The 23,704-nt window shown below is 41.8% G+C and overlaps 1 protein-coding gene across 1 annotated transcript in view; it reads left to right on the plus strand.

Annotated features, from left to right (window-relative positions):
- Positions 1–23,704, plus strand: part of ADAMTS3 (ADAM metallopeptidase with thrombospondin type 1 motif 3) — a 249,541-nt gene that overhangs the window by 181,748 nt on the left and 44,089 nt on the right. Inside the window, exon 5 of the mRNA XM_023758660.1 lies at positions 14,423–14,622. Coding sequence (XP_023614428.1) covers positions 14,423–14,622 — 200 coding nt within the window. The remainder of the gene's footprint in view (positions 1–14,422; positions 14,623–23,704) is intronic.

The following is a 23,704-nucleotide window of genomic DNA, read 5'->3' on the forward strand; positions in this document are numbered from 1 at the left end:
TGTACTTTAGGTAGCGAAATGTTTGGCCAGTGCCAAAAGGTTTAGATTTAATGAAGAAAGGGAATTTATAGTACCATAAGCTCTTGGAGTAACATTTAAAGAAGATCATTTAAGTGGTTGAACATATGATAAATGTAGAAGTCAGAACATAGAGAAAGAGAAGAAAGAGTTCATTATATAGAACTAAAAATATGATGTTGGATGCAGTGGATGCAGAAAAGCAGAGAGAATGGCAAATCTAAGAATATTATGTAGCCAGAATTATCATAATTTGGCTATGGCCTGATGAGGCAAGCAAAGTAAAAATAACTACAGAGTTTTGATTGCCTGGAAAAAAAGTGCAAAAGATTGTTGAAGGATATATTATGTGGAGGTAAATTAATACTTTGAGAATAATAATAATGAGATGATATGGGAACAGAAGGTAGAAATGTTCTGTAAATCAGGATATATAACCTAAGGGTTAAAAACTGTATTAAAACTCTTAGCTGAATGAGTTGTCCAAAGTAATATGTGTAAAAAGCAAAAGGCCTTGGGTAATTCTCCACCAATTGATGAGGAACACAGGATCTAACAAAGGGCCCCCTAAAGAGACATGTGGAGAACTAAGATGGAGAGGAATGAAATCCAGAGGTGAAAGACTGTATCAGTGAAGAGAACGTGTGACACTTCACTCTATTGAAGAAAGGAAAATGGGCTAGAAATGGAGACCGTGGTCTAGAGAGGTGGGAAGAGAAATCCTTATTTGATGGGGTCAATTTTTGTATAGAAGAAGCTATCCCGCCTGAAGCCTGGACTAGAAAGGGCTCTCTATAAGGTGGGGACTGAAAGCTATTAAATTGCAAGCAAGAAAAAGATAAAAGTTATTTCCAGGAATGTTTTGTCTAAACACATGGCCTAGGTCAGTTATTTTTTTTAACTGGTGTGCCGCAAGAATTTTTAAAACATGCAATACTTATTAAGTCAGGGGCACTGACCTCTTGTCCCTTAGATTGTCAAATTAAAAAATGTCAACAACCAACACAACAGTAGCCATCTGGTGTGAATCAAAATTATACCTTTTTTTTTTGTCAGATTAGCAAAAGATATAATATATTTTTGGTGTGCCGCAGAATTTTAGTTATTAGTTTATGTGTGCCATGAGATGATCATTGGACTAATAAGTTAAGGAGTTTATGTAATACTATATGAAATTTGTATGAAATCTGTGCATGAGTAGGGTCTCTAGGCCTGGCCAGGGATCAGGGCTGATCTGTGGGGTGACTGGCGGGGTGATGGGGGGCCCCCGCTGGCACCCTTCTTGGCTTACCCGGCGCCTGAAGACTGGGGGAAGCTCCTGCATTGAGCGTCTGCCCCCTGGTTGTCAGTGCGTGACATAGCGACTGGTCGTTCTGCCATTTGGTCGATTTGCATATTATGCTTTTATTATATAAGATCACTTAAAAGCACCTGGCACATAATACTTGCTAAAAAATGTTTGTTGAATGACTAAGTGATCCCTCATTCCTGCCTTGTATACACCCAATGGCTTTTGGTGTAGTTTCTGAATACTAAAAGAATATGAATAGTGATGTTACTGAAATAGTTATATGGCAATATAAGCTAGAGTCCAGCTTGGAAGCAGTTTCTGAGGAATGCAGGAGAGAAAATTACAGATGTTAGGCAAACTCTACTAAAGTGTAGAATCACAGACGCAGAATTCTAGAGGTAGAAGCAATCTTGCAGGTCATTAAACAGCCCAGCCCTCTTATTACAGGGCTATGTATATGAGTCCCAGTTTTGTTAAATAACTTACCATATATATGTCAAGGTTCAGTTCCAGGAAATTGAAACCACACTAGCTATTTTAAGCTTGAAAGGATTTAATATAAATAATTAAGTGCACATTAAATTGATGGGCGGATTGGAGGAGTGGCCTCTAGGCTTGGGCTCCAGGACTAGTTCCCAGAGGTTACGGTAGGTGGGCCCACCCGGGCAGCTGCTGTTGCTGCAGTAGTCAGAGAGGAAGAATGAGCAAGCAGCCGCCCAGGCCTGGCCACTGCATCTGCCGACTCCCAGACCTGGCCACTGAAGATGTCTTCTGAGGATAATAAACTGCCATGACTGCCCCACACTTCCCTGTCGTTGTCAGCTCGGATGCTGCTAAAGAAAACCCATCTCCACAGCGTTTCCCCAACCACATTTGCCACTTCCGAGTTTCATACCTCACGTGAGTGCATCTTCTTGGCTTAACTAAATTCTCACCTGGAATCCTACCTGCAAGCATGTGGGGCACGTGGTTCCAGCCTCTGCAGGAGCCCGCACCACAAGGAAGTTGGGACGGATGCCGACGCCGATCAGTCACATTCACCACCCGTTCCACAGCGAGGAGAGAACATCACTGCGACCAGAACGTTCCACAGCGAGGAGAGAACATCACTGCGGCCAGAACGTTCCACAGCGAGGAGAGAACATCACTGCGGCCAGAACGTTCCACAGCGAGGAGAGAACATCACTGCAGCCAGAACACAGAAGCCCTGTTATCGCAGTCTCTCTGTTGTCATTGAACACAAGTGCACAAAGGAGAATTATACAGGTCCAGCCCTGCCTTCTAGAAATCACATGCTCTGAGACTGAGAGACCTAGAAGGGTGACCACTTCATTGTTCTAACCAGGACACATTTGAAAGTGAGAGAAAAAAATTACTAGTATTTATGCCAGGATAATAGGCAAGGTACAGATATATAGAATTTATTTCTTGCCTTCAATGACTTCCTGAAGTTCACTCCCAATTTTTAATCATCTAATTATGATTTTTTTAAAACTCTAGTTTGCAATTCTCTAAAAAACTCAGTGCAAAACATTTTCAGTGACTATTTCAAACATCATATTCTTTGGAGTATAAGGCAATACCTATGTTTGCTAAGGCTTTAATTTTTTGCACTCCTCTGTGTTTTTGTTAAATAAAAAGCAGCCTTTTTTTTTTCTTTTCTACTCTTGGAACACAGTTGTTGTTGTTGTTTTTTTTGTGTCTGTGTTTCTGTAAACACATTTCTAGTATCTTTTGGCACAGCCAGCTTTTAATGTACAGCTTTTATGAGAAAGGTAAATGAGATTTTTTTTTTTTTTGAAATTTACTAAAGGCTGTTCAACCTTAAATTGCTCTTCCTTGCATATGATACCCTGTATTGCAAGGATGTTTTCAAGTATATTTAATATCTCATGAATGTATGATTTTTTTTAATTGAAAGAGCAATGTCAGGGTTTTTACATTGAACATTTTACTACTACCTGACTTCTACAAGTCCAAGTAAATGTGTATAGATAGTCATTTAGGGATAGCTTAATGGTTATAGAAAATTCTAAGTCGTGTCACAAAGTAACGTGCCTGTAAACCTAAGCTTTTGAAGCACCATACGTTCTCAGCAAAATCCAATTAAATGAACTTCCGCTTCTAGCCAAGATGAAATAACGGAGACTGAATTTACCCTCCTTTAAACAACCAGCAATGGACAAAATATAAGAAACCATCATTTGCAAACACTGGGTATCTGGCAACAAAGGACAGTGATTCCTAAGAGATGAGAAGCAAGCGAGGTGAGCCTCAGCTTTACTCCAGTCTACTTCCTGAAGAGTTTTCCGTCTGAATGCCAGGGAAGAGTTGAGAAGCCAGAGCTGGGAGTCCAGAAGATGAAGGTGGCCAGCGTTCAGAGGCTTGAGCATGGGAGGGGAGGGAGCAAAAAAGAGGTAGAGCTCTGAAGATCTGTGGAGGTTCCCCGCTAGTAGTTAGCCGAGTCCTGATACACGCATTCATGTGAGGAAACTATGCAAAGCTTGGAGAGGAATCACCTGGGAGGTTAGAGGCAACAGTGCCTGCCTTTTCATGGGGCTGGGAAAGGTGCTTGATCCCTTCTGGCAGTTGGGACTATCCCATGATTCTCCCGGCACTGGATAGAGCACACAGAGGGGTCTTGCCTCAGTCATTGTAAGTAGCCCTACATGAGCCTTGGTCTGATCCTGATTAATACATTGTTAAAGCAGGATCTGAAAGGACCAAACTGTTTTCAAGTATTTTTAACAGTATCTAAGAGCAAAGCTTGAGAATATTTATAGGAATACAAATGCATCCAGCAGCCAAAGTAAAATTTACCATGTCAGACACCTCATGAAAATGACCAAGTATGCAAAGAAGCAGGAAAATGCAACCCACATTGATGAGAAAAATCAGTCAAAATCAACCCAGAATTGATTGAAATGTTAGAATTATAAGATAAAACACTAAAAACAGCTATTAAAACTTCATGTATTTGACATTTTAAAAATAAATAGATGTGAAAATGCCCCCAATTTTTTTTTTTTTGCTGCCATATGATCAGTACTATCTGGGACAATGTAACAAAGGCATAGGATACAGTGTAAATATAACTGTCTTTCCTCTGTCATACTTTATTCCTTAGACTAAGAGTAGTTTTATCAAATATGTGTTGTTAGTAGAAATTCGCGTTAAGAATGGCTGGCTCGTTAATTTTACTTGAATGGAAAAGTGCTGTTATTAAATTTCACTTGAATATTGTGGGTTAGGAGTTTTGTACTGTACCTTATTATGAAAGATCTTGTGCCTATCTCATTTTGTCCCTCTTACCCTCCTCATTCTGTTTTATTCTTCTTATGCTTCATCATTCTTATCTTTGGAAATTTAGTCTGTGGGATCAAACTATACTCCCAGTGTCCACTGCTATCCTCCCAGTGATTAGAATGGTGTCTCGTCAAGTGGTCCCTGTTCTTTAAATATTTATTGAAAAGAATACATGGAATTGTTAATATTCATAATTTGGATATAACAACTTCTTTAAATGTATGTTAAATCATTCAGTAGGCCTTTGAGGAAAAACTTAGTATGCTCCAGTAGAATGTCTGTGGAAATTCGAAGTGAAGAAATCTTTTACCCTTTATAAAGTAGCAAAGCGGCAACTAAAAGAAATAATTTGAGCTTTGAAAGTCACAGCTGTAGAATGGAATCCTACCTCTTTTTATGCAACTTAACTTCCAGCAGTGAGACTGCTGGGATGTAATCTAGTAAATTGGCAAGAGGACCTCTTCGTCTACTCTTCAAGTTAGTAGAACTCAATTACAAACACCAGAAGGAAGAAAGAGTATAATTTATAATCAAGAGGAAGAGAACCCTTTATTAGAATGCTAGTAATTGTATAGAGTGATGAAATTTGAAAATTAAAAACTGTTCTGTCTTCCAAAATCCACGTAACTACATGGGCTTCCTGGAGAATGATAGTCGCCCCACACCTAGAGTGGCCAGATTTCGCAAATAAAAATACAGGATCAGCCCAGCCAGCGCGACTCAGTGGTTGGGCATCAACCTATGAACCAGGAGGTCACGGTTCGATTCTCGGGGTCAGGGCATATGCCCAGGTTGTGGGCTCGATCCCCAGTGTGGGGTATGCAGGAGGTAGCTGATCAGTGATTCTCTCTCATCATTGATGTTTCTCTCTCTCTCTCTTACTCTCCCTGCCTCAATAAAAATCAATAAAAATATTTTTTAAAAATATAGGCTCTTTATTTAAATTTTAATTTTAGATAAACAGTGAGTAAGATTTTAGTATTAGGTATGTCTCAATGAATGTTTGGGACATACCTATCCCCCCTCCCCCAAGTTGTTATTTATCTGAAATTGGAGTTTAACAGAAAATACTCTATTTTGTCTGGCAACTCAGCACACACCCAGACATTTTAGTGATTTATTCAAGAAATGATTGGAATGGGGCTGAGTGAGCAACAATGAATAGAGTTCACTACTCCAGGAATGAAGGACTGTATCTTTCCGAAAACATTAAGAGGCCAAAAGAGTGCAGAAGTGATCTCTATGCAACATATTACAATAAGAAAAATTAAACACCAACTGTATTAATGCAAACTAAGATAGAATAAAAGGAACCAGTGGAAGACTGTTACTAGGAAAGGTGGGAAGAGGAGGATCTGAAATGGAGGATTCAGCAATGTGAGTTGTCTGTACAACATCCATTTCCCTCTCCCCTGCCTTTTATTTGAAGGCTTTTCCTCGATTTTTAAAAATAGGACCTTATTATTATTCACAAACCCACACTTTTCCTAAATATATGCTTCAGTGGAGGCTGGCCTCAGTCACAGAGGCTGATTTCTGATTGGACTAATGTATAGTGGAGTTCTGTTCTTATTTGTGAATGATTTTTATATGGCCATTTGATTGAGTTCTGGCCACTGAAACATGTAGTTAAATGTGCCAGAGGGCTTCTAGGAAAGATTTTTGTCTACTCCTAAGGAAGACCGGTGAAAGTAAAATTTGTTGTGCCTGGCTACGCTGCTAGAATTGATGTAGCCATTTGCGAATAATCAAAGGAGCTAATCTGCAGATAACACTTAGACACCAAGAATAGCAGGGTATGGAAAGATGGGAAAAAATGGCTACGTGATATTTTATTGCTGATGAACCGATTAACCCAGGAATTGCCCTACCTTTGGATGTCTTGTAAGGCAAACACATCTTTTCTGGTTGTTTAAAATACTTTAAGTAAAGTTTTCTTTATTTGCAGATAAAAATATTCTAACATATAGGAGATTCTTATTAAAAGTCAGAATTTTCTATGTATTGGACACTGAGGTGACTTTTCTGTTTTGTTTGGTTAATGATTGCAAACCTAAAGCATAAAAGCATTTTTATTTTTCACTTAAAAGGTAAATTTTCCATTTTAAAAATGCCATATGTTATCCCTTAAAGTAGTCGGTGAAAACAAAAGCAACATGTATTTTAGAATTAGAACTTTTGGGGAAAAGAAATCATGGAAATAAATATTCATTTAACGGTAATGTCCCCTCCCCCCCCTTTTTTTAACAGCAATAGTTACCTAATGAAACTTCAGAGTTGACATCATAAATTGGCCTGAATATAGTTCTTTGAAGTATCATTATGGAATTTCCCATTTGGTGAAAAATTCAGCTACTTTTCACTGAAACATTTTTATATCTTGGTAGAATGGTGGCCTCATACATTTGGAGATGTTGTTAGTGTATATTTTTTAGGGGTTGATGATATAGATTTAAAAATATACATATCATTGCAAAAATTACTGATGGTGGATCATACAAACAGTTATGGTCCACAATTATTTAAGTTAACTGCACTCTGATGTTACCATATGACATTTGTTGGATTTTTATGCCTATTTTTAGATCTGATCTTAGGATCTCCACCTACCTCTGGAAAATCACTTGATTTTCACCACTATTCTGTTCATGAGTAATGCATAATTTCTATATCTAAACTCATTCTGTATTTTTGATACTGCAAAACAATGTAATTCTCATTTTCTATAGTGTATATACTATAAAGAAAGCTACTATGGAACATTTTGGTAAAATGAATCTTGCTTTATCATTCAGTTATTCACATGAAAATTAACTTGCATTCCCAAAGGTAGTAAGTGTGCTAATCTAGACAACAAGGTTAAATATTTTCAGTGTCATATCTTTTAGGACTAGATTTGGTGACATAAAAAAAGAAAACCAAAACATGGCCAAAACGCAATGGCAGTGCTATTCCTCATGTAGAGCGAAGTCTGGCGCTGGGCAGTCCATCCAGGGTGGGGATGGTAGCCCCACAGTCATTGTGGGGTCAGAGCCCTTCTTTATAGCTGCCCTGCCATATTTAGCACTTGCCTTGATTCCAGTGTCACCTCATAGAACTCCTGACATCGTGCCCATGTTTCCAGGCAGCAGGAAGAAATATTGAGTAAAGGGACAAAGGGGAGGGGAACCTACCAAGATGAATCACCTTCCTTCGGGGAGCCTTCATGGAAGCTCTCCATACAAGCAATTTAAATCACAGAGGAACAAGCTAAACTTCTGCTCATATCACATTGGCTTATTCTTAGTCATGCGTGGTCCTAAGTCATAGGGAGCCTGGGAATGACTTCTAGCTGGATTTATTGCCACAACAAATAAAATTGACATTGTGTTTCTTAGGAAGGAGAGACTAGAATATGGGGTTGACAAATTGTTCATGCTTTTATCATAGTCCTAGAGGCCCTGTGCAAGAATTTGTACACGGGTGGGGTCTGGCCGGCCTGCCCCGGTGAGGGCCGATCAGGCTGGGCCTGCTGGAGGGAGGGATGGTGCGCTGTTGGAGGGCCGGGCCAGCCTGCCCCCCAATCGGCTTGGGGGGGGGCAATTGGGGGTGAGGCCGGCTGAGGGAGAGGCCGCAGGCAGTTGGCCAGCCAGCCCCGCACCCTGGTCAAACTCCCAGTTGAACTTCCTGTCGAGGGGACAATTTGCATATTAACCTTTTTTTATGTAGGACTAGAGGCCCCCCGGTGCACGAATTTGTGCATGGGTGGGGTCAGGGCCAATAGGGGCCAGCTGGCAAGGGGGAGGTTGGCTGTGGGAGCACACTGACCACAAGGGGGCAACTCCTGCATTGAGCATCTGCCCCCTTGTGGTCAATGCATGTCATAGTGACCAGTTGACTGGTCATAATGATTGCTTAGGCTTTTATATATATAGGCGCTTAAGATTGCATTCCAACCCCAAATATATTTGTATCAGATTGAGAACTTGATCAAAATTTGTACCTTTCCAATGTTATCTTTGTCTCCTGTCATTTTCCAGACCATAGGAATTTTTCTGGGGTGCAGAATGATTTCCCCAATCCTGCAATGTAAAGATAATTAGGCATAGACACATGCCATATTCCATTCTGAAAATGTCTTAAGCTTCAATGTCCATAACCAGCAAAACAAGTGATATTCTACTTTTTCTGTTTGATAAATTCAAAATTCTGGGTTAACAGAATTCTATATTTAACACTAAAATAACTATACTTTTTGTGACTTGGTTATCTATGTCCCCCCAAATATTTTATTTCAATAAAAACAGGTTTTATAGTACAACTAGAGGCCCAGTGCATGAATTTCATGCACTGGGGGGATTCCCTCAGCCCAGCCTGCACCCTCTGGCAGTCTGGGAGCCTTTGGGGGATGTCCGACTGGCATGGAGGCCAGAGAGGCTCTGCCACCACCGCTGCGCTCGCCAGCCATGAGCCCGGCTTCTGACTGAGTGGAGCTCCCCCTGTGGGAGCACACTGACTACTGGGGGTAGCTCCTGCATTGAGCATCTGCCCCCTGATGGTAATAGTGCATCATAACAACTGGTCGTTCGCCGTTCAGTTGAGTCAATTTGTGTATTAGCCTTTTATTATATAAGATGATTCTTTTTCTGAAAGTTCATATATAGCAATTGGGAAGCTAGGGGGTACACAAAAGGATACAGTCAAAATGTTTCCAAAATATTAATCCTAATTCCTCAGGTAAGTTTCAAAAACTTTCATTTTCCAAAAAGTTTGAAAAAAAAAAAAAGAGAGAACACACTCAATCTACATACTAAGTGGGGTTGCATTTGATATTTCTGGAAAGCTTGAAAAGTACCCTGAGTGTCACTTTCTGGAATGAAGTGAGGAAGTGTAGTACCACTATACTTAGTGCAGTGACTTATTTATTTTAAGATGATCAGTTTTCCTGCTAATTCTGTTATTGCATCTATCACTGCCATTCAAGTCCCCTTGATGTGCTTAGGTAGCAGTATGACACCAGGATCCACAGTTTGCAACACCCAGTGCAAAATGTCGCTCAGCTTTCACTTCTTGAACTTGGCTGCTGACTTCCCTGTGATTCCTCTCAGTCCCCTTCGCAGTGAACAGATCTGCTAGGGAGTGGTTGAACAGGATTGGAATGATAGTGGCTTTATGTTGCTATTCCTATGGGGGCACAGAGACCATGGAGAATTAGACAGAGACTTGTCAAAGTGTGTCAGCTCTTTAACGCTGAAGCTTTATAGAGGTGTGAACTCTAGTAAAAGGCATGCTTTAGCACCCTGATTAGATCTGCTTAACCTAGCAATTCTGAAAGTGACTCAAGCCTACGTAATTGTTACTACATGATAAAATTCAGCTACGTTCTGAATATTATAAATCCAGCACAGCTGCGTGGTTCCCAGGGGTTCCACCTGCAGAAGCGCCGAGTAGTTGTTTACCTTCTCAGGGTCTGCCACCGGTGTGGGTACTCAGTAAGTGTGTGTGGGAGGAAGATCAGCGCCATCTATAAGCCAACTCTTTCCAGTTTTGTACGTTTTTAATCTACTAATGAAGCTTGTCTCATTGATTTTAATCCTAATTTAACATTGAACGTAAACATTCTAGATTCTTCTCTCTTGTGTCTACTTTGTGCACTGCAGGAGATATTGTTACTCCCATTCTTTCTAAAGTTACCAGCAGTCCAGAGTTTCTTTCACTAATTCAAGTTTTTTTTTCCCTCATCTCTGTTTTAAAAGAATAACTATTTGATTTGCAATCTATAAAACAGAATGTGGGAAGCATCAAAAAATTATGTCTTCTCTTAATGGGAAACTATCATCACATCATCACTATTGTACTAGTAGCTGTAAATAATACTTGTTAAGCACTAACATCTAGACCAGGGGTGGGCAAACTTTTTGACTCGAGGGCCACAATGGGTTCTTAAACTGGACCGGAGGGCCGGAATAAAAGCATGGATGGAGTGTTTGTGTGAACTAATATAAATTCAAAGTAAACATCATTACATAAAAGGGTACGGTCTTTTTTTTTTTTTTAGTTTTTTTTTTAAATATATTTTATTGATTTCTTACAGAGAGGAAGGGAGAGAGACAGAGAGCTAGAAACATCGATGAGATCGATCAGCTGCCTCCTGCACATCCCCCACTGGGGATGTGCCCACAACCCAGGTACATGTCCTTGACCGGAACCGAACCCGGGACCCCTCAGTCCGCAGGCCGACGCTCCATCCACTGAGCCAAACCGGTCTTGGCTGCGGGCCGTAGTTTGCCCACGGCTGATCTAGACAGTGTGCACAGTTTTCTTTTTTTTTGTGATCGTTAATCATATCATCACAGCAAGTCTGCAGAGTTTTACAGAAGAAGAAACTGAAGGTCAAAGAAGTTAGGCATCTATACATATATAAAACCCTAATATGCAAATAGACTGAACGGTGGAACAACCGAATAGCCGGTCGCTATGATGTGCGCTGACCACTAGGGGGCGTACGCAGAACATGGCGGGGTGTCGGCCGCAGCAGGATAGTGGAGCAGGTGAGCGAGGGTGCCAGACCAAGGCGGGGCACCAGTCGCTGTCATTGGGGCGAGCCTCTGGTGGCGCTGGCCCCACTCTCATCCACTGCTGGCGCTGGAGCCACTGCTTGCACCTGCTGCCGGCGCCCGGCACTGGCCCCAATCGCTCAGTGCCGTCAGTGGGTGTGAGTGGCAGCTGCTGGCCCGATCGCCCCTCAGGGCTTCTCTACCTCCCTCTGCTCCTGAGGGGCAATCGGGGCTGGCAGCCCCCTCTCGCATCCGCTGCCGATGCCAGAGTCACCACTCGCACTCAATGCCAGCGCCGGCCCCAATCGCCCCTGAAACCTTCTCCACCTCCCCCTGCTCCTGAGGGGGGATCGGGACAGCAGCTGCCGCTCGCACTCACTGACGGCGCCAGTCCCACTCACACCCGCTGCTGGCGCCGGCTCCAATCGCTCTGTGCCATCAATGGGTGCGAGCAGGGTCAGCGCCATCAGCACGTGGGAGCGGCAGCAGCAGGAGTGGAGCTGCCGGCAGACATAGACCGGGGGCCACGGCAGGAGGTGCCAGGTGGGGGTGTGGGTGATGGTCCAAGACCCGCCCCTGTACCCACCGCAGCCTAGCAGCCCACAGTTCCTTTCAAGGTGCATGAATTCGTGCACTGGGCCCCTAGTCTTAAATAAAAGCCCGCTGCTAGGATGTGACACTCCTAGGATTTAAAGCTAGGTATGTCTGCTTGAAAGCCTGTGCTACTAACCATTTTACCATATTATAAAGTGGACGTACTGAGGATATTTCATGATGAATGAAGATATTTTGCAGACTCAGAACTACAGTGGGGCCTTGACTTACGAGTTTAATTCGTTCCAGACCAAGCTCGTTAAGGAGCTCGTTAACTCAAATTACTCTGTCAACTCAATGCAAAAAATCGGCCAAGAGACAGCTGGTATCTCAAAAAACTCATTAGTCGGGACACTCGTAAGTCAAGGCCCCACTGTATCTGTAATTAACAGAGGTGTGTATAGATAATAAGTGTCAGAAGTTATTCCACTTGCTTTTCTTTGAAATGTTTGGCAATGCTCATCTAGTAATAATAAAAAAACATTGTACAGCACAGGGAGGGGGAATAAGGACAGAAGTATTCTTGATCGAATAAAGGCAATGATTGAAAGAAAAAGGCTTCCTTCTTCCTCCCTAGGTTCCATGCAATTAAGGTGGGGGGGGGGGCGGAGAGAAACACAGATTCTCTTCTCTTTCCAGAAAACTGCCTGTTCAAGGAGAGATAGAAAGGCCAAACCAAAGGTGTATTAGAGCAGAATGAACCTTCTCTCTGAAACAAGTATTCAGCCTCCTTCATTCATGCATCAGACTTAATGATATGATGACATTGCTGGTATATTTCCATTGGATGTGGTCGCTGACAGTGCTGCCCGAAAGGACCATTTTTAGAAGTGGGAGTTCATGTATGAATTTTCTGTTTGTACGCAATCACAACCTTTCACATTCTCAAGTGTGTGAAAAGACTTGAGGTTGAATAGTAAAGCTGTTTGCAGGTGTAGCCTCTTGCCTTCAATGAGGGTTTACAACTCTTAAAAACAACTTTTGAGGAAAGCTTTCCATTTGATGTGGATGGTGGCGAGAGTTATTTATGTGTTGTGGAGCCAGTGTGATTCCCTGATGAGGAGAAAATTCCCAACTAATGATCCAGCAGTTGGGCTTTGGTCAAAGCGAATTACAGTATAGCTTTCAAATCTGAGTAGTTACATTCAGAGCTTATGGCCCTAATGTAGGGGAGGATGCTGGTGTTGCTTGCTTGCTTGCTTGCTTTTTTTTTAAGTGGAAAGGGTGTGAGTGGGATCTGTACTTCCACTATTTCTAATCCCATGTGGCTATGGCTTGGTCATCAATCTTTCTGGCCAAGAGACATCTTTGTTTACCCCTCAACTTTACTAAAACCACAAAGGTGGAGAGGAAAATGCCTATTCATTAATGTCAGACACTAATTCAAATAGCTTACAGGCCCCAGTTGAGCATTAAATAAACCTTCGTATATAGTGTGAGTCAGACATGGTTCTGTCAGACGTGTTTTTAGATATGTGGTTGTTTTAGACATCAAGGCAGTGTGTAAAAATTTTTTTCCAGGTTTTATATATTTGAAATGGAAATGAATGAATATGCTTTCAGTTTTGTACCAGCAATTTTGTATAGCTTTTATTTTAGTATCCAAATGATAGATTTTATTTTTCAATCCACCAAAAACATTTTATTTGCCAAATATTTGGTAATCTGAAGGCATATCATCTAGATATTTAGAACCTAAGAATGCCTCAGTTCACTTTCTCCAGAGAGATAGATAGATAAATAGACAGACATATGTATATCTGTATGTTTATTTCTCTGTATATATGCCTCTGCGTGTGTGTGACTGTGTGTTTGTGTGTGTATTTCCATTTGGAAAGTAAAAAATTTTAATTCCTTCAACTAAAAATAAAATTAAAAATTGCTTGTACTATTATTTTCCTTTAACCATACATAATTTTTTGACTTTCTTACTTTGGCATCTCACAGATTCAGTTATCTAGCAATTGAAATGACCTGCTATTTAAATCTATTCAAATAATGGCCAGTACAAATGTGTAGACCTATAGTGTTAACTGGATGTTAAGTGGATGTACCTTGTATATCCACTTCTTCCCTCACAGCATTCACTAGAAAAACATATTCAGAATAAATAAAGTAATATATAATGACTGATAATTATATCACTAAGATGCTGTTGTGTTGCCACACTATAATTGAATTTTTAAGTTAAGGCTGCTAGAAAAAGGAGCGATTTAAATGTATGACATACAAATTCTACACTCTATGATTGTAGTTACTTAAATTAACCTCTGTAAAATTATTAGCATGTGGTTTTTTATTTATAACCTCAATTTATTTAATAACTATGTAGCCAGAAGATTTCTGTACCCCACTCTCTTTGCTCTGTACTGGGGATGCAGCTAAAGGAAGATGAAACTGCTCTTATCCTCATGGAACATTCAGACCAGCATGGCAACACTGCTTTCTGTGCAACAGTATCATTTTACCCTCAGGGTTGAATTTACAGGCGGTCTGTCTGAGCATACGGCTGTGCATATTACTTACAGAATTAACTAAAAATCAGTGTCTCAGTGATTATGAATTATGACGGTGGGCCCCCTAGAAAAGCCGTTTCTTGTAAGAAGTGATTGGAAGACCTCTTGGGGGAGCGGAAATGCCTGAGCTTTTTTTGTTTGCTTTTTTCCCTTCTTTATAGAGTCAGCGCTGGAAGGCCTTGATGATCTAGGTACTGTTTACCACCACGTTGACCGGCAGCTGAACCAAACAATTAGGCGTCGCAGACATGCGGGAGACAACGATTACAACATTGAAGTGCTGCTGGGAGTGGATGACTCTGTGGTCCGTTTCCATGGCAAAGAGCACGTCCAAAACTACCTCCTCACCCTGATGAACATTGTGAGTAGTGCCTCCTTTTTGAGGTTTTTTTTAATCTTGTAATTCATGTCTGTCTTGTTAGTGTCTTCTGAAAATCTACATGAGCCCTTCCATGACTGTGCCCCACGCCCAAATGTGTACATACTACATTAAATGCAAACGGTAACGTATACAGTTAACATACAGTATATGGTGCAAAAATGAAGGAAACATGAAGCACACATTTCTTTTGGTTGATCTACTAGTTTTCTATTGTCATCAAGGGGAAATGATAAATTTAAGAAGTCATAATGCGGTGGGACTGTGACATGAATTATGTTTCTCATTTTGTTTGGGGAACAATCAAAACTCTCAGGGCTTAGTCTGCCTGCCTTGGTGTGGTCCACGGGGGATAAAACATCCTTTTAGCATGGTTTTGTGTACTGAAATGATAAAGAATGACTTAGGCCTGGTAACTCTGTGGGGATGCTTGTTGGTAGAGCTTTTGAATAAGAGTGATATTTTTCAGTATTATATTATGAAGGCAATATATTTTTCAAAGCACAGTCAAGTCTTGGCACAGTGCTGCAATGCATTCATAAAGGGCTCTTTAAATTTGTTCTTCATTTCTTCTTTATGAGTCTTAATCACATCCAGAAGAAATTTAGTCAACGTTCTCAAACTAGTGTTTTTTTTCCTTGTGAATTGACAGAGAAAAATTGAGAAATAATATATAAATCACTTACTTCTAAAAGACCATTAGGATAGAAGTGCAATCTATTTTACATATTTTATCCTTTGGAATTATGAAATGCATATTATATTGATCTATCAAATATATTACCTCAGTCAGTTGTTTCTCTCTTTCAGCTTTTGACTATAATTGTAATCTCTTTGGGCATCTATGTTGGGCATCTATCTTTTTTCCATGCTTAACATTAAATTTCAAATAATTCTACTGGGGGAGAAAAGTATTAATTTTACTAATCATGATTTTATTTATTCTAATGTTTAAGCCTATATGTTAAATATATTTTTGTTCATTGAGATGTCAGTTTATAAAATTCCATATATACCATGTCTCTTTAAAACAGAAAATGAGTCTAGAAATTCAAACACATTTTTATTTGTTCATTGCTACTAACTCCTATCATGAAGACCAATTATCACACACACACAAAAACAAATGATTGGCCTTGTCCATAGATGTGTAAAGAGCTTCACCACTGTGAATTAAATGAATACCCTCAACTATTGGCTGTTAACTGTTTACATGAGGCTAGTTGCGTAACTTTGAGTATATGGATTAGCTTCTCTGTGCCCGCTTTAAGCTTCCATCGGGGTAACGAGAAAAAAGTATAGGACTTACTAGGGATGTTGGGAGGACTGAATGAGTAGATGCAAGATGTGTGCTTTATACAGTGCTGTATGCACACGCAGAAGAACACAGTCATGTTTTAGATTTCTATATGACCTAATATTTAAAAGTTTCTGTAGAGATGCTGTTCCCAGTTGCATTGATCATTGTACCCCTTGGCTGCTTTCTCCTACCATTAGCAAGACAGTCAATTATGAAAGACTTGTTAAGCCTCTAACTGGTGCTCAGACTACAGAAAGCGCTTGGAGTAATGCAGCAGATATTCGATGTGGTCCTTTGTCCTCACAGAACTTCTCATTTAGTTGAGGAGAAAAAAGAAATGTAAGGGAAATTTTAAAGTTTGAACAATAAAAGGCATCTATTCATAAGGTGTTTATTGCAGGTGCTACATTATAAGTTCTATAAGACTTTAGGGAAGGGAGCTATGACAGTGGTCATCGAAGTTGTAAAGTGCTGAGAATACAGCTGGGACTTAGGAGGCAGAGGCTTTTGTTTGAGCTCTATTCACTGGTTGGCTCTGGGACTTCTTTCCTGGGATGTAGATTGTGTATTTATAAAATGTAAAGTTTTAACAAGATGTTCATTGATCATTTAATTCATCAGAAAATATGGAGATAAGCTGGGTCTTTAGGGATTTGTTTACCTCTTGTTTCTTTATTTTGCGTTGTTGTTATTGTTTTTTTTTGAAGGGCACATAAATATGTAAAGGTTTTCTAGGTAGAATCTATTGACAAGAAAGTAGAAGTGGATATAGTATATTTATCAGACAGTTAGTTTAGGTGTCAGAGAATAAACAAAATGCTTCATTTTAGGTTTTATAACCATCAAAAGAACTTTCATTTTTTAAGTTTATTAGAAAGTTTAGATAATAGATTGAGTCTCTGTCTCAAAAAAAAAAAAACAACACACAGAAATTATTCTAAACTTAATAGAGCATCAAAGAAGGGAACTGAACACAAGAAAATGATTTTTTAAAAACATTGTTTCATTGCATTGAAGTAATTCATGTTGGTAGGAGTTTTGAGGCGATAAGAATGCTCTTTCCCTTCTCTTCCCAAGTTCATAACCAACTAAAAGATGGACATGGTGAACAGACTAATGGAGACTAAATGGTCTTCTTATTGATGAGAGCTGAATTGCACATGACTTAAGTGTGTAGGCAGAAAGATTTTCCTGATTGCAACCAGTGATTATCAACTGAGGGTATCTTGTCCCAGTCCCTGCACCCCCAACCTTCACCCTTCCCCTGCCAGAACATTTGGCAGTGTTTGGAAATATTTTTGGTTTTCACAACTAGGAGGAGGTGTTACTGTGGGAGAGGTCAGGGTAGCTGCTAAACATCTTACAACTCAAGGATAGCTCTACACAGAATTATGAATTATCCACTTTAAAATGCAGTAGTGCTGGATAACACAGTCTACAACCCCCATCCCTCTTCAACTAGACAATTTCAGGTTTCCCCTGTAGGACAGGCAGAAAGCTTTAAGCATGATAGACAGCATGATAGACGGAATCCCTTCCTCTCCTCCCTGAGACCCACTTGTCCTATTATGGACTGTTAGCTCCAAAACACTAAGATGAGTATGCATGCATTTCAGAAATTCACAGTCCATCTGACACTCATCCAGGTTTAGAACCCAGATGTACAGCCAACTTAAAGTAGCTCCCAATAGCCAAATCTGAGATATTATGAGCAAAAATAAAATGATTATAAAGGATTATGATACATGCAGTAAAAGAAATATTTGTGAGTTACTACTGAGACAAATGAATAATGGAGTATGTAAGTAAACAGGGGACAATTCTTCCTTACATCAGAATTTCAGTAAATAAATGTAGCAGGAATGATATACTTTAGGAAATTGCTAATTGGCAAGAACTAAAGCAATAGCTGTTGCAGTTAAATATCAATGAATGATAAATTAGTGGGTGAAAATATAATGTGAAATAGGATATTTACATAGCCTCAAAGTATCTCCCCACTAAGGATTTATTAATCATATAGGGAATACTACAAACTTTATATTGCCAAAGCCTGACAGCCCCTTAACCTGGTGGTGGTGGCGGGGGGGAGGGGGGGTGTCAGGTCATAGGAGTTTGAATTCATTTTTATGTGAATTAAGGGAAAGCCATTGGAGGCCTCTTGGTGTGTTGAGAAGAATGGACTGGAGAGGTTCAGACAAGCCAGCAGAAGGTTAACTGTAGGTGTGTAGGGAAGAGACGATGGTGTATTGGACAGTGGTGATTGCAACAGCAAGGGAGTATTTGTGTAGAATCAATAGAATTTCCCAGCAGATCAGGCAGGGGGCTGAGGGAAAGGGAGGAATCCACCATGATTTACACTTGTCTGGCTTGAACACTGATGGAAGACGGTGTTATTTACATGGATGGAGTGATCTATGACAGCAACAACAAGAAGGACAGTATGGAATGAAGATTAGTATTAAAATATTTGAAGGTGTTAAAAATCACCTAGTTTCAGTTCGAGGTTCAAAGAATTATTTAATGTTGTTAAGGATGAAGGCTTGAACTACCACCCCCTAGCATTTAGCCGTTGCTCTCTGCCTGGTCCTGTGCTAATACTTACATGAATTATGCAATAATCCTCAACCCTGGCATATGTTCATTTTGGGTCCCAGTTTATAAATGAGGAGATTGAGATTTAGAGAAGTTAGGCAGCCTTCCCAGAGGCAGACAGCTAATAGGTGGCTCAGCCAAGACTTGAGCCCACATCTCTGTGCCTTCAGAGCCTAGTGCTCTTCCTCCTGAAGCTTTACTGCCTCTTGTATACCCCTTGCCAAATAAAACTCAAATGTCTTTCCTTTCACTGTGTCTTATGAGAATACCACTCAATTCATAGAAATGAGAATTCAGTTACATGCGTGACTGTATCAAATCAGCAAGCAATCCCGTTTAAAATTTTAACAGGGTGATGAAGCAGATTTTGTGGGTAAGTGGGTGGGTTGTTTTCTTTGAATGTGCCAGATGGTCTCTGCCACCAGCACTTCCTGTCTGTGGCAGGTATCCTTGTACTTTGCTAAGATCTATGAAGTGATCTGGGTCTATTGCGCCTATTAAAATTTCCAGTGCCCTGCAGATAACTGAGTCTATGCCTTAATCTCCGGATTTACCAAGTGGAAAGAAAACAATGAATTGAAAAGAATACTTCCTACTATGAAAAACTATCTTGTACTTCTAAGTACTCATTAATAATTAGGAGATAATTCATTAGTTCTTTTTTATATTGAAATTGGCTGCTTAAGATGGGTAATGAACTAATAATAATAGCATAGTTGTGTTATCTGGACATGACAGGCTTTACTGCCTAATATTTTTTTTAAAACTACGCAGAAGTACTCTGGCAATAACCAAGCATCAGTTGACTTATTCAAGAGTTAGTAAATATGTGTGGTTACTGGTTACTTAGCGACGATTACATCTGAACACTTTCCTAACTAATGTTTCTGAAAATGATGAGTGTGACTGCAAGGAAGAGTGATCAAGGAAGTAGATGTGTTTAGGCAACCAAAGCAAATTATGTAGCAATTTTCTCTTTGGGGTCATTATTGTTCAGTCATTTCTTACATTTGAATTCATACTTTCCTGTTGTCATTTATTCACCTGGCTTATAAGACTCTGGAGAGGCCAAAATTAATAATTCAGTATTTAGTGCCTTTCTACAAAGAGCTAATTCTAGCAGGTGAAGTAAACAAATTAGCAAATAATAATAAAATGTAATAGTTTCTTCAAAAGATTCAGCCACAAAGTAAACGTGAACTGAAAAGGAGGGGACAGGGTTTGGCAAATAATGCCAGAGGCAGAGGAAGTCTTCACAGAGGGTATGTCATTTGAGTTGAACTATAGGGGGTGAATTGTCATTTTCCTGCTAGAAAAAGGAGTCTTGGAAGATGGGGAATAGATTATAAAAAGATACTACAAGTGGTCGTTTTTGGACCCACTAGAATTTGGTCGGTAGGTGAAATTGAAGGTTATTTATATTTAGGGAAGATGGTGGAGATGAGGCTGGACAGAGCAGCTGGGGCTACCTTTAGAAAAACATGTGCCACCCTAAGGAGTTTGAATTGCACTCTGCTAAGGAAGAGTCAGAAAGTGTTTTGAAGAAGATTAGCCACATGACCAGTCTGTGTTTTAGAAAGAGAGTTCTGGATGCATTCGAGTGATTTGGAGGAAGAAACTCTGTTAGACACCGTGCTATGAGCATAGACACATAGAATTTATGTGCCAGAATTAGGAGAGAGACCACATTCTGTCTGGCTCCGAACTCCCTGTGGTTTACAATACCCCTCCCTGCCTCAGCAAGCTCTCTTCATTTCCCCAGTGTGGACTGAGCAGCCCAGGTCACAGAGGCAGGTTGGAGTTAGAAGCACAAGTCAGTTCAGCCACCCTTTCTACAAACATGCACACTTTCCCTGGAAAATCCTGGACCCGTCTTTCTAGAGCGAGTCCCCACATCACAGGTTACGTTAGCATAGCAGGCCGTGCGCTGCCTCAGAGGGCTCTTTGATTTTTACTGGAGCATCTCAGTTTCCTCAGTCCCCTTTGATTCTGCAGCCCCAACTTCCTTGCCTGACATTCACCCGCTTTTCCTTTTTTATGCTACAAGTAATCAGACTGAACTTATCCTTCCCAAATTTATTTCATCCTTTATTTCTCCCAGGGTCCTAAAGTACAGGAAAGCTTTCTAGCTTGCTAAGGAAATCGTTTTTCTCATTCTTGTAAAAAAGGGAATTGGCTCTCCCTGAGCTTTGGATATGTCTCCACTGTTCCAAAAGCCCAAAGAGTACGTAAGGCCTTGTGGCTGAATTGCCTATGCTTGGTCCACCCAAAGCACCCTTGATGCTTAAAAGACATAAAGGCATCTACACTAATAAAAGAGAAACATGGTAATTGGCGTACGACCGCTACCCTTCCCATTGGCTAATCAGCATATCCTTATGCAAATTAACTGTCAGCCAAGATGGTGGCCGGCAGCCAGGCAGCTGGAAGCAAACATGAGGCTTGCTTGCTTCAGTGACTGCAGACTCCAACGTTCCCCGTCTGCCTTGCCGGCCTCTGAGCTGGCAGTTTGAAACATTCTAACAAATATAGGCCGGGATCTCAGAGCTGGAGTTATACATTGTTTCAATTATAGAACCGAAACAAACCAGATACCTGCTCTCAGAGCTAGAGCCAGAGCTAAAGCTGGCCCAGAATAAAATAAAAAAAAGGAGCGGTTGGGAGCTTCAATCAACAACCGCCAGCCTGAAAGCAGCCCTCAGCCCCTCACCCAGACTGGCCAGGCACCCCAGTGGGGACCCCCACCCTGAAGGGTGTGTGACCAGCTGCAAACAGCCATCATCCCCTCATCCAGGCTGGCCAGGCACCCCAGTGGGGACCCTCACCCTGATCCAGGACACCCTTCAGGGCAGACCAGCCGGCCCCCAGGCCTCTATCCTATATAGTAAAAGGGTAATATGCCTCCCGGCACCGGGATCAGCGGAGCTGCGAGGCCTCCTGGCACCGGATCAGCGTGACAGGGGGCAGCGCCTAAACCCCCTGATCGCCCTGGGGCTCTGTGTGTGACAGGGTGCGGCGCCCCAACCCCCCCCCCCACCACCACCACCACAGGCCCTGCTCTGTGTGTGACAGGGTAGAGTCATAACCTCCCCATCGGCCCTGCCTTGAGTGTGACAGTGGCGGTGCCCCAACCCCCTGATCGGCCCTGCTCTGTGGGTGATAGAGGGCGGCGCCCCAACCCCCCCTCCCCCACGGGCCCTGCTCTGTGTGTGACAGGGTAGAGCCATAACCTCCCCATCGGCCCTGCCCTGAGTGTGACAGTGGCAGCGCCCCAACCCCCTGATCGGCCCTGCTCTGTGGGTGATAGAGGGCGGTGCCCTAACTCCCCTATTGGCCCTGTTCTGTGCGTGATGGTGGGAGCTCCTCAACCCCCTGATCAGCCCTGCTCTGTGCATGACAGGAGGGAGCTCCCCAACCCCCTGATGGGCCCTGCTCTGTGCATGACAGGGGGCAGCGCCCAACCCCCTGATTGGCCCTGCTCTGTGGGTGACAGGGTATGGAGCCCCAACCCCCCTGATGGGCCCTGCTCTGTGCGTGACAGAGGGCAGCGCCCCAACCCCCCCATCGACCCTGCCTTGAGTGTGATAGGGGGCGGTGCCCCAACCCCCCAATCAGCCCTACCCTGAGCATGACTGAGGGTGGCATCGCAACCTCCCAATCCGCCCTGCTCTGTGCATGACAGGGGGCGCGCCCCAACTCCCCAATCAGCCCTGCTCTGAGCCCGACCAGGGGCTGCACCTAGGGATTGGGCCTGCCCTCTGCCACCCGGGAGCAGGCCTAAGCCAGCGGATCATTATCTCCTGAGGGGTCCCAGACTGCGAGAGGGCACAGGCCGGGCTGAGGGCCCTCCCCTCCCCCCCCCCCAGTGCACAAATTTTTGTGCACCGGGCCTCTAGTAATTAATATAAAAGGACAGACTTTTTTAAAAATTCTTTATTAGTTAAGGTATTACAAATGTGTCCTCATCCCCTCCATTAAACCCCATAAGCCAAACCAATGGACATGGACAACAGGGGGATGAGAGCATGAATGGGTGGTGGTGGTGTGGGGGGGTTTAAAGGACAGACTTTTGAAAACAATCACCTAACCATTATAATCTGCCCTTCTGGAAAACCGCTGAAATGGGCCCGAACTACCCAAATGTGGACAGTTGCAAACGTTTTCACAGGTGCTTGCAGTGGTCCAACTGATTTGGGTGGACCCTAAGCTGCTGGGTGTGGAGGTAGACAGAAAGGGTAGGCTTAAGAGATGTCCACGGGGCTTAGTAATAAATACATCAACGCACTACCTGAAAAAGAGGAAGAAGTCAGGGGTGATTTAGTCTTTAAATGTGATAGAATATTTAGAAAAGACTAGATTTTAGGGAGAAGGCAAGTACACTTTGAGATATTTAGGTCTACTTCCAAATAGATGTTACGAGAGTTGAACAGATGGCTCCGGAGCATGATACTTAGATATAGAAGCATTTGGAACTCATCAGCCTATAGGTAGTGGTTGAAGAAACAGCAGTGGATGAAACACTGTAGGGGGAATATGCGAGAAGAGAAGAGAATCAGAGACAATGAGACACTAACATATGTGGACCAGGCAGAAAATGGTTAGCTAATATTGCTAAAAAAAAAAAAGTAAATAAAAATAAACCCAGTAATATCATTGAAGGACATAGTGGTAAACAGTACTAAATACTGCAAAACAGTGTATGTGGTTAATTTTTATGGTGGAGGAAAAGTGAGAATATTAATAAGAGAAGAGAAGGAACACCAAGAAAGGGAGAGATTGAATAAGGGAAGCAGAGTTCAGCTTTTAGAGCAAATGTCTTTAGGGAAGTTGGAAGAAGCCTTAGAAGAAGGTAGAGACTTAGCATTTTCACTGTGACACAACGAGAAAGATAGCATGGAGCGGTCAAGAGCAGGGAGTGGCATCGTGTGGATTTATTGGGATTTGGGCTGTGCTAATTATTTGGGAAACATCACAGAACTTCCATGGGTCTTAGTCTCTAAAGCCGTGATCAGGAGGTCTCCGCAGGGTTCTGCGCGTTCTGAGTAGGCTGAGAATGTGCACTTGCTCTTCCCTTTGCCTCAGTTGCTCATTCTCAAATAGGCACAGACCATCTCTTTCCTGTCCACAGGTCTCCCTGCTTTAACTGCCCAGACTCAGGTCCCTTCTGCC

Source organism: Myotis lucifugus, unplaced genomic scaffold, assembly GCF_000147115.1.
Source record: "Myotis lucifugus unplaced genomic scaffold, Myoluc2.0 scaffold_136, whole genome shotgun sequence".
Taxonomy (NCBI): Eukaryota; Metazoa; Chordata; class Mammalia; order Chiroptera; family Vespertilionidae; genus Myotis; species Myotis lucifugus.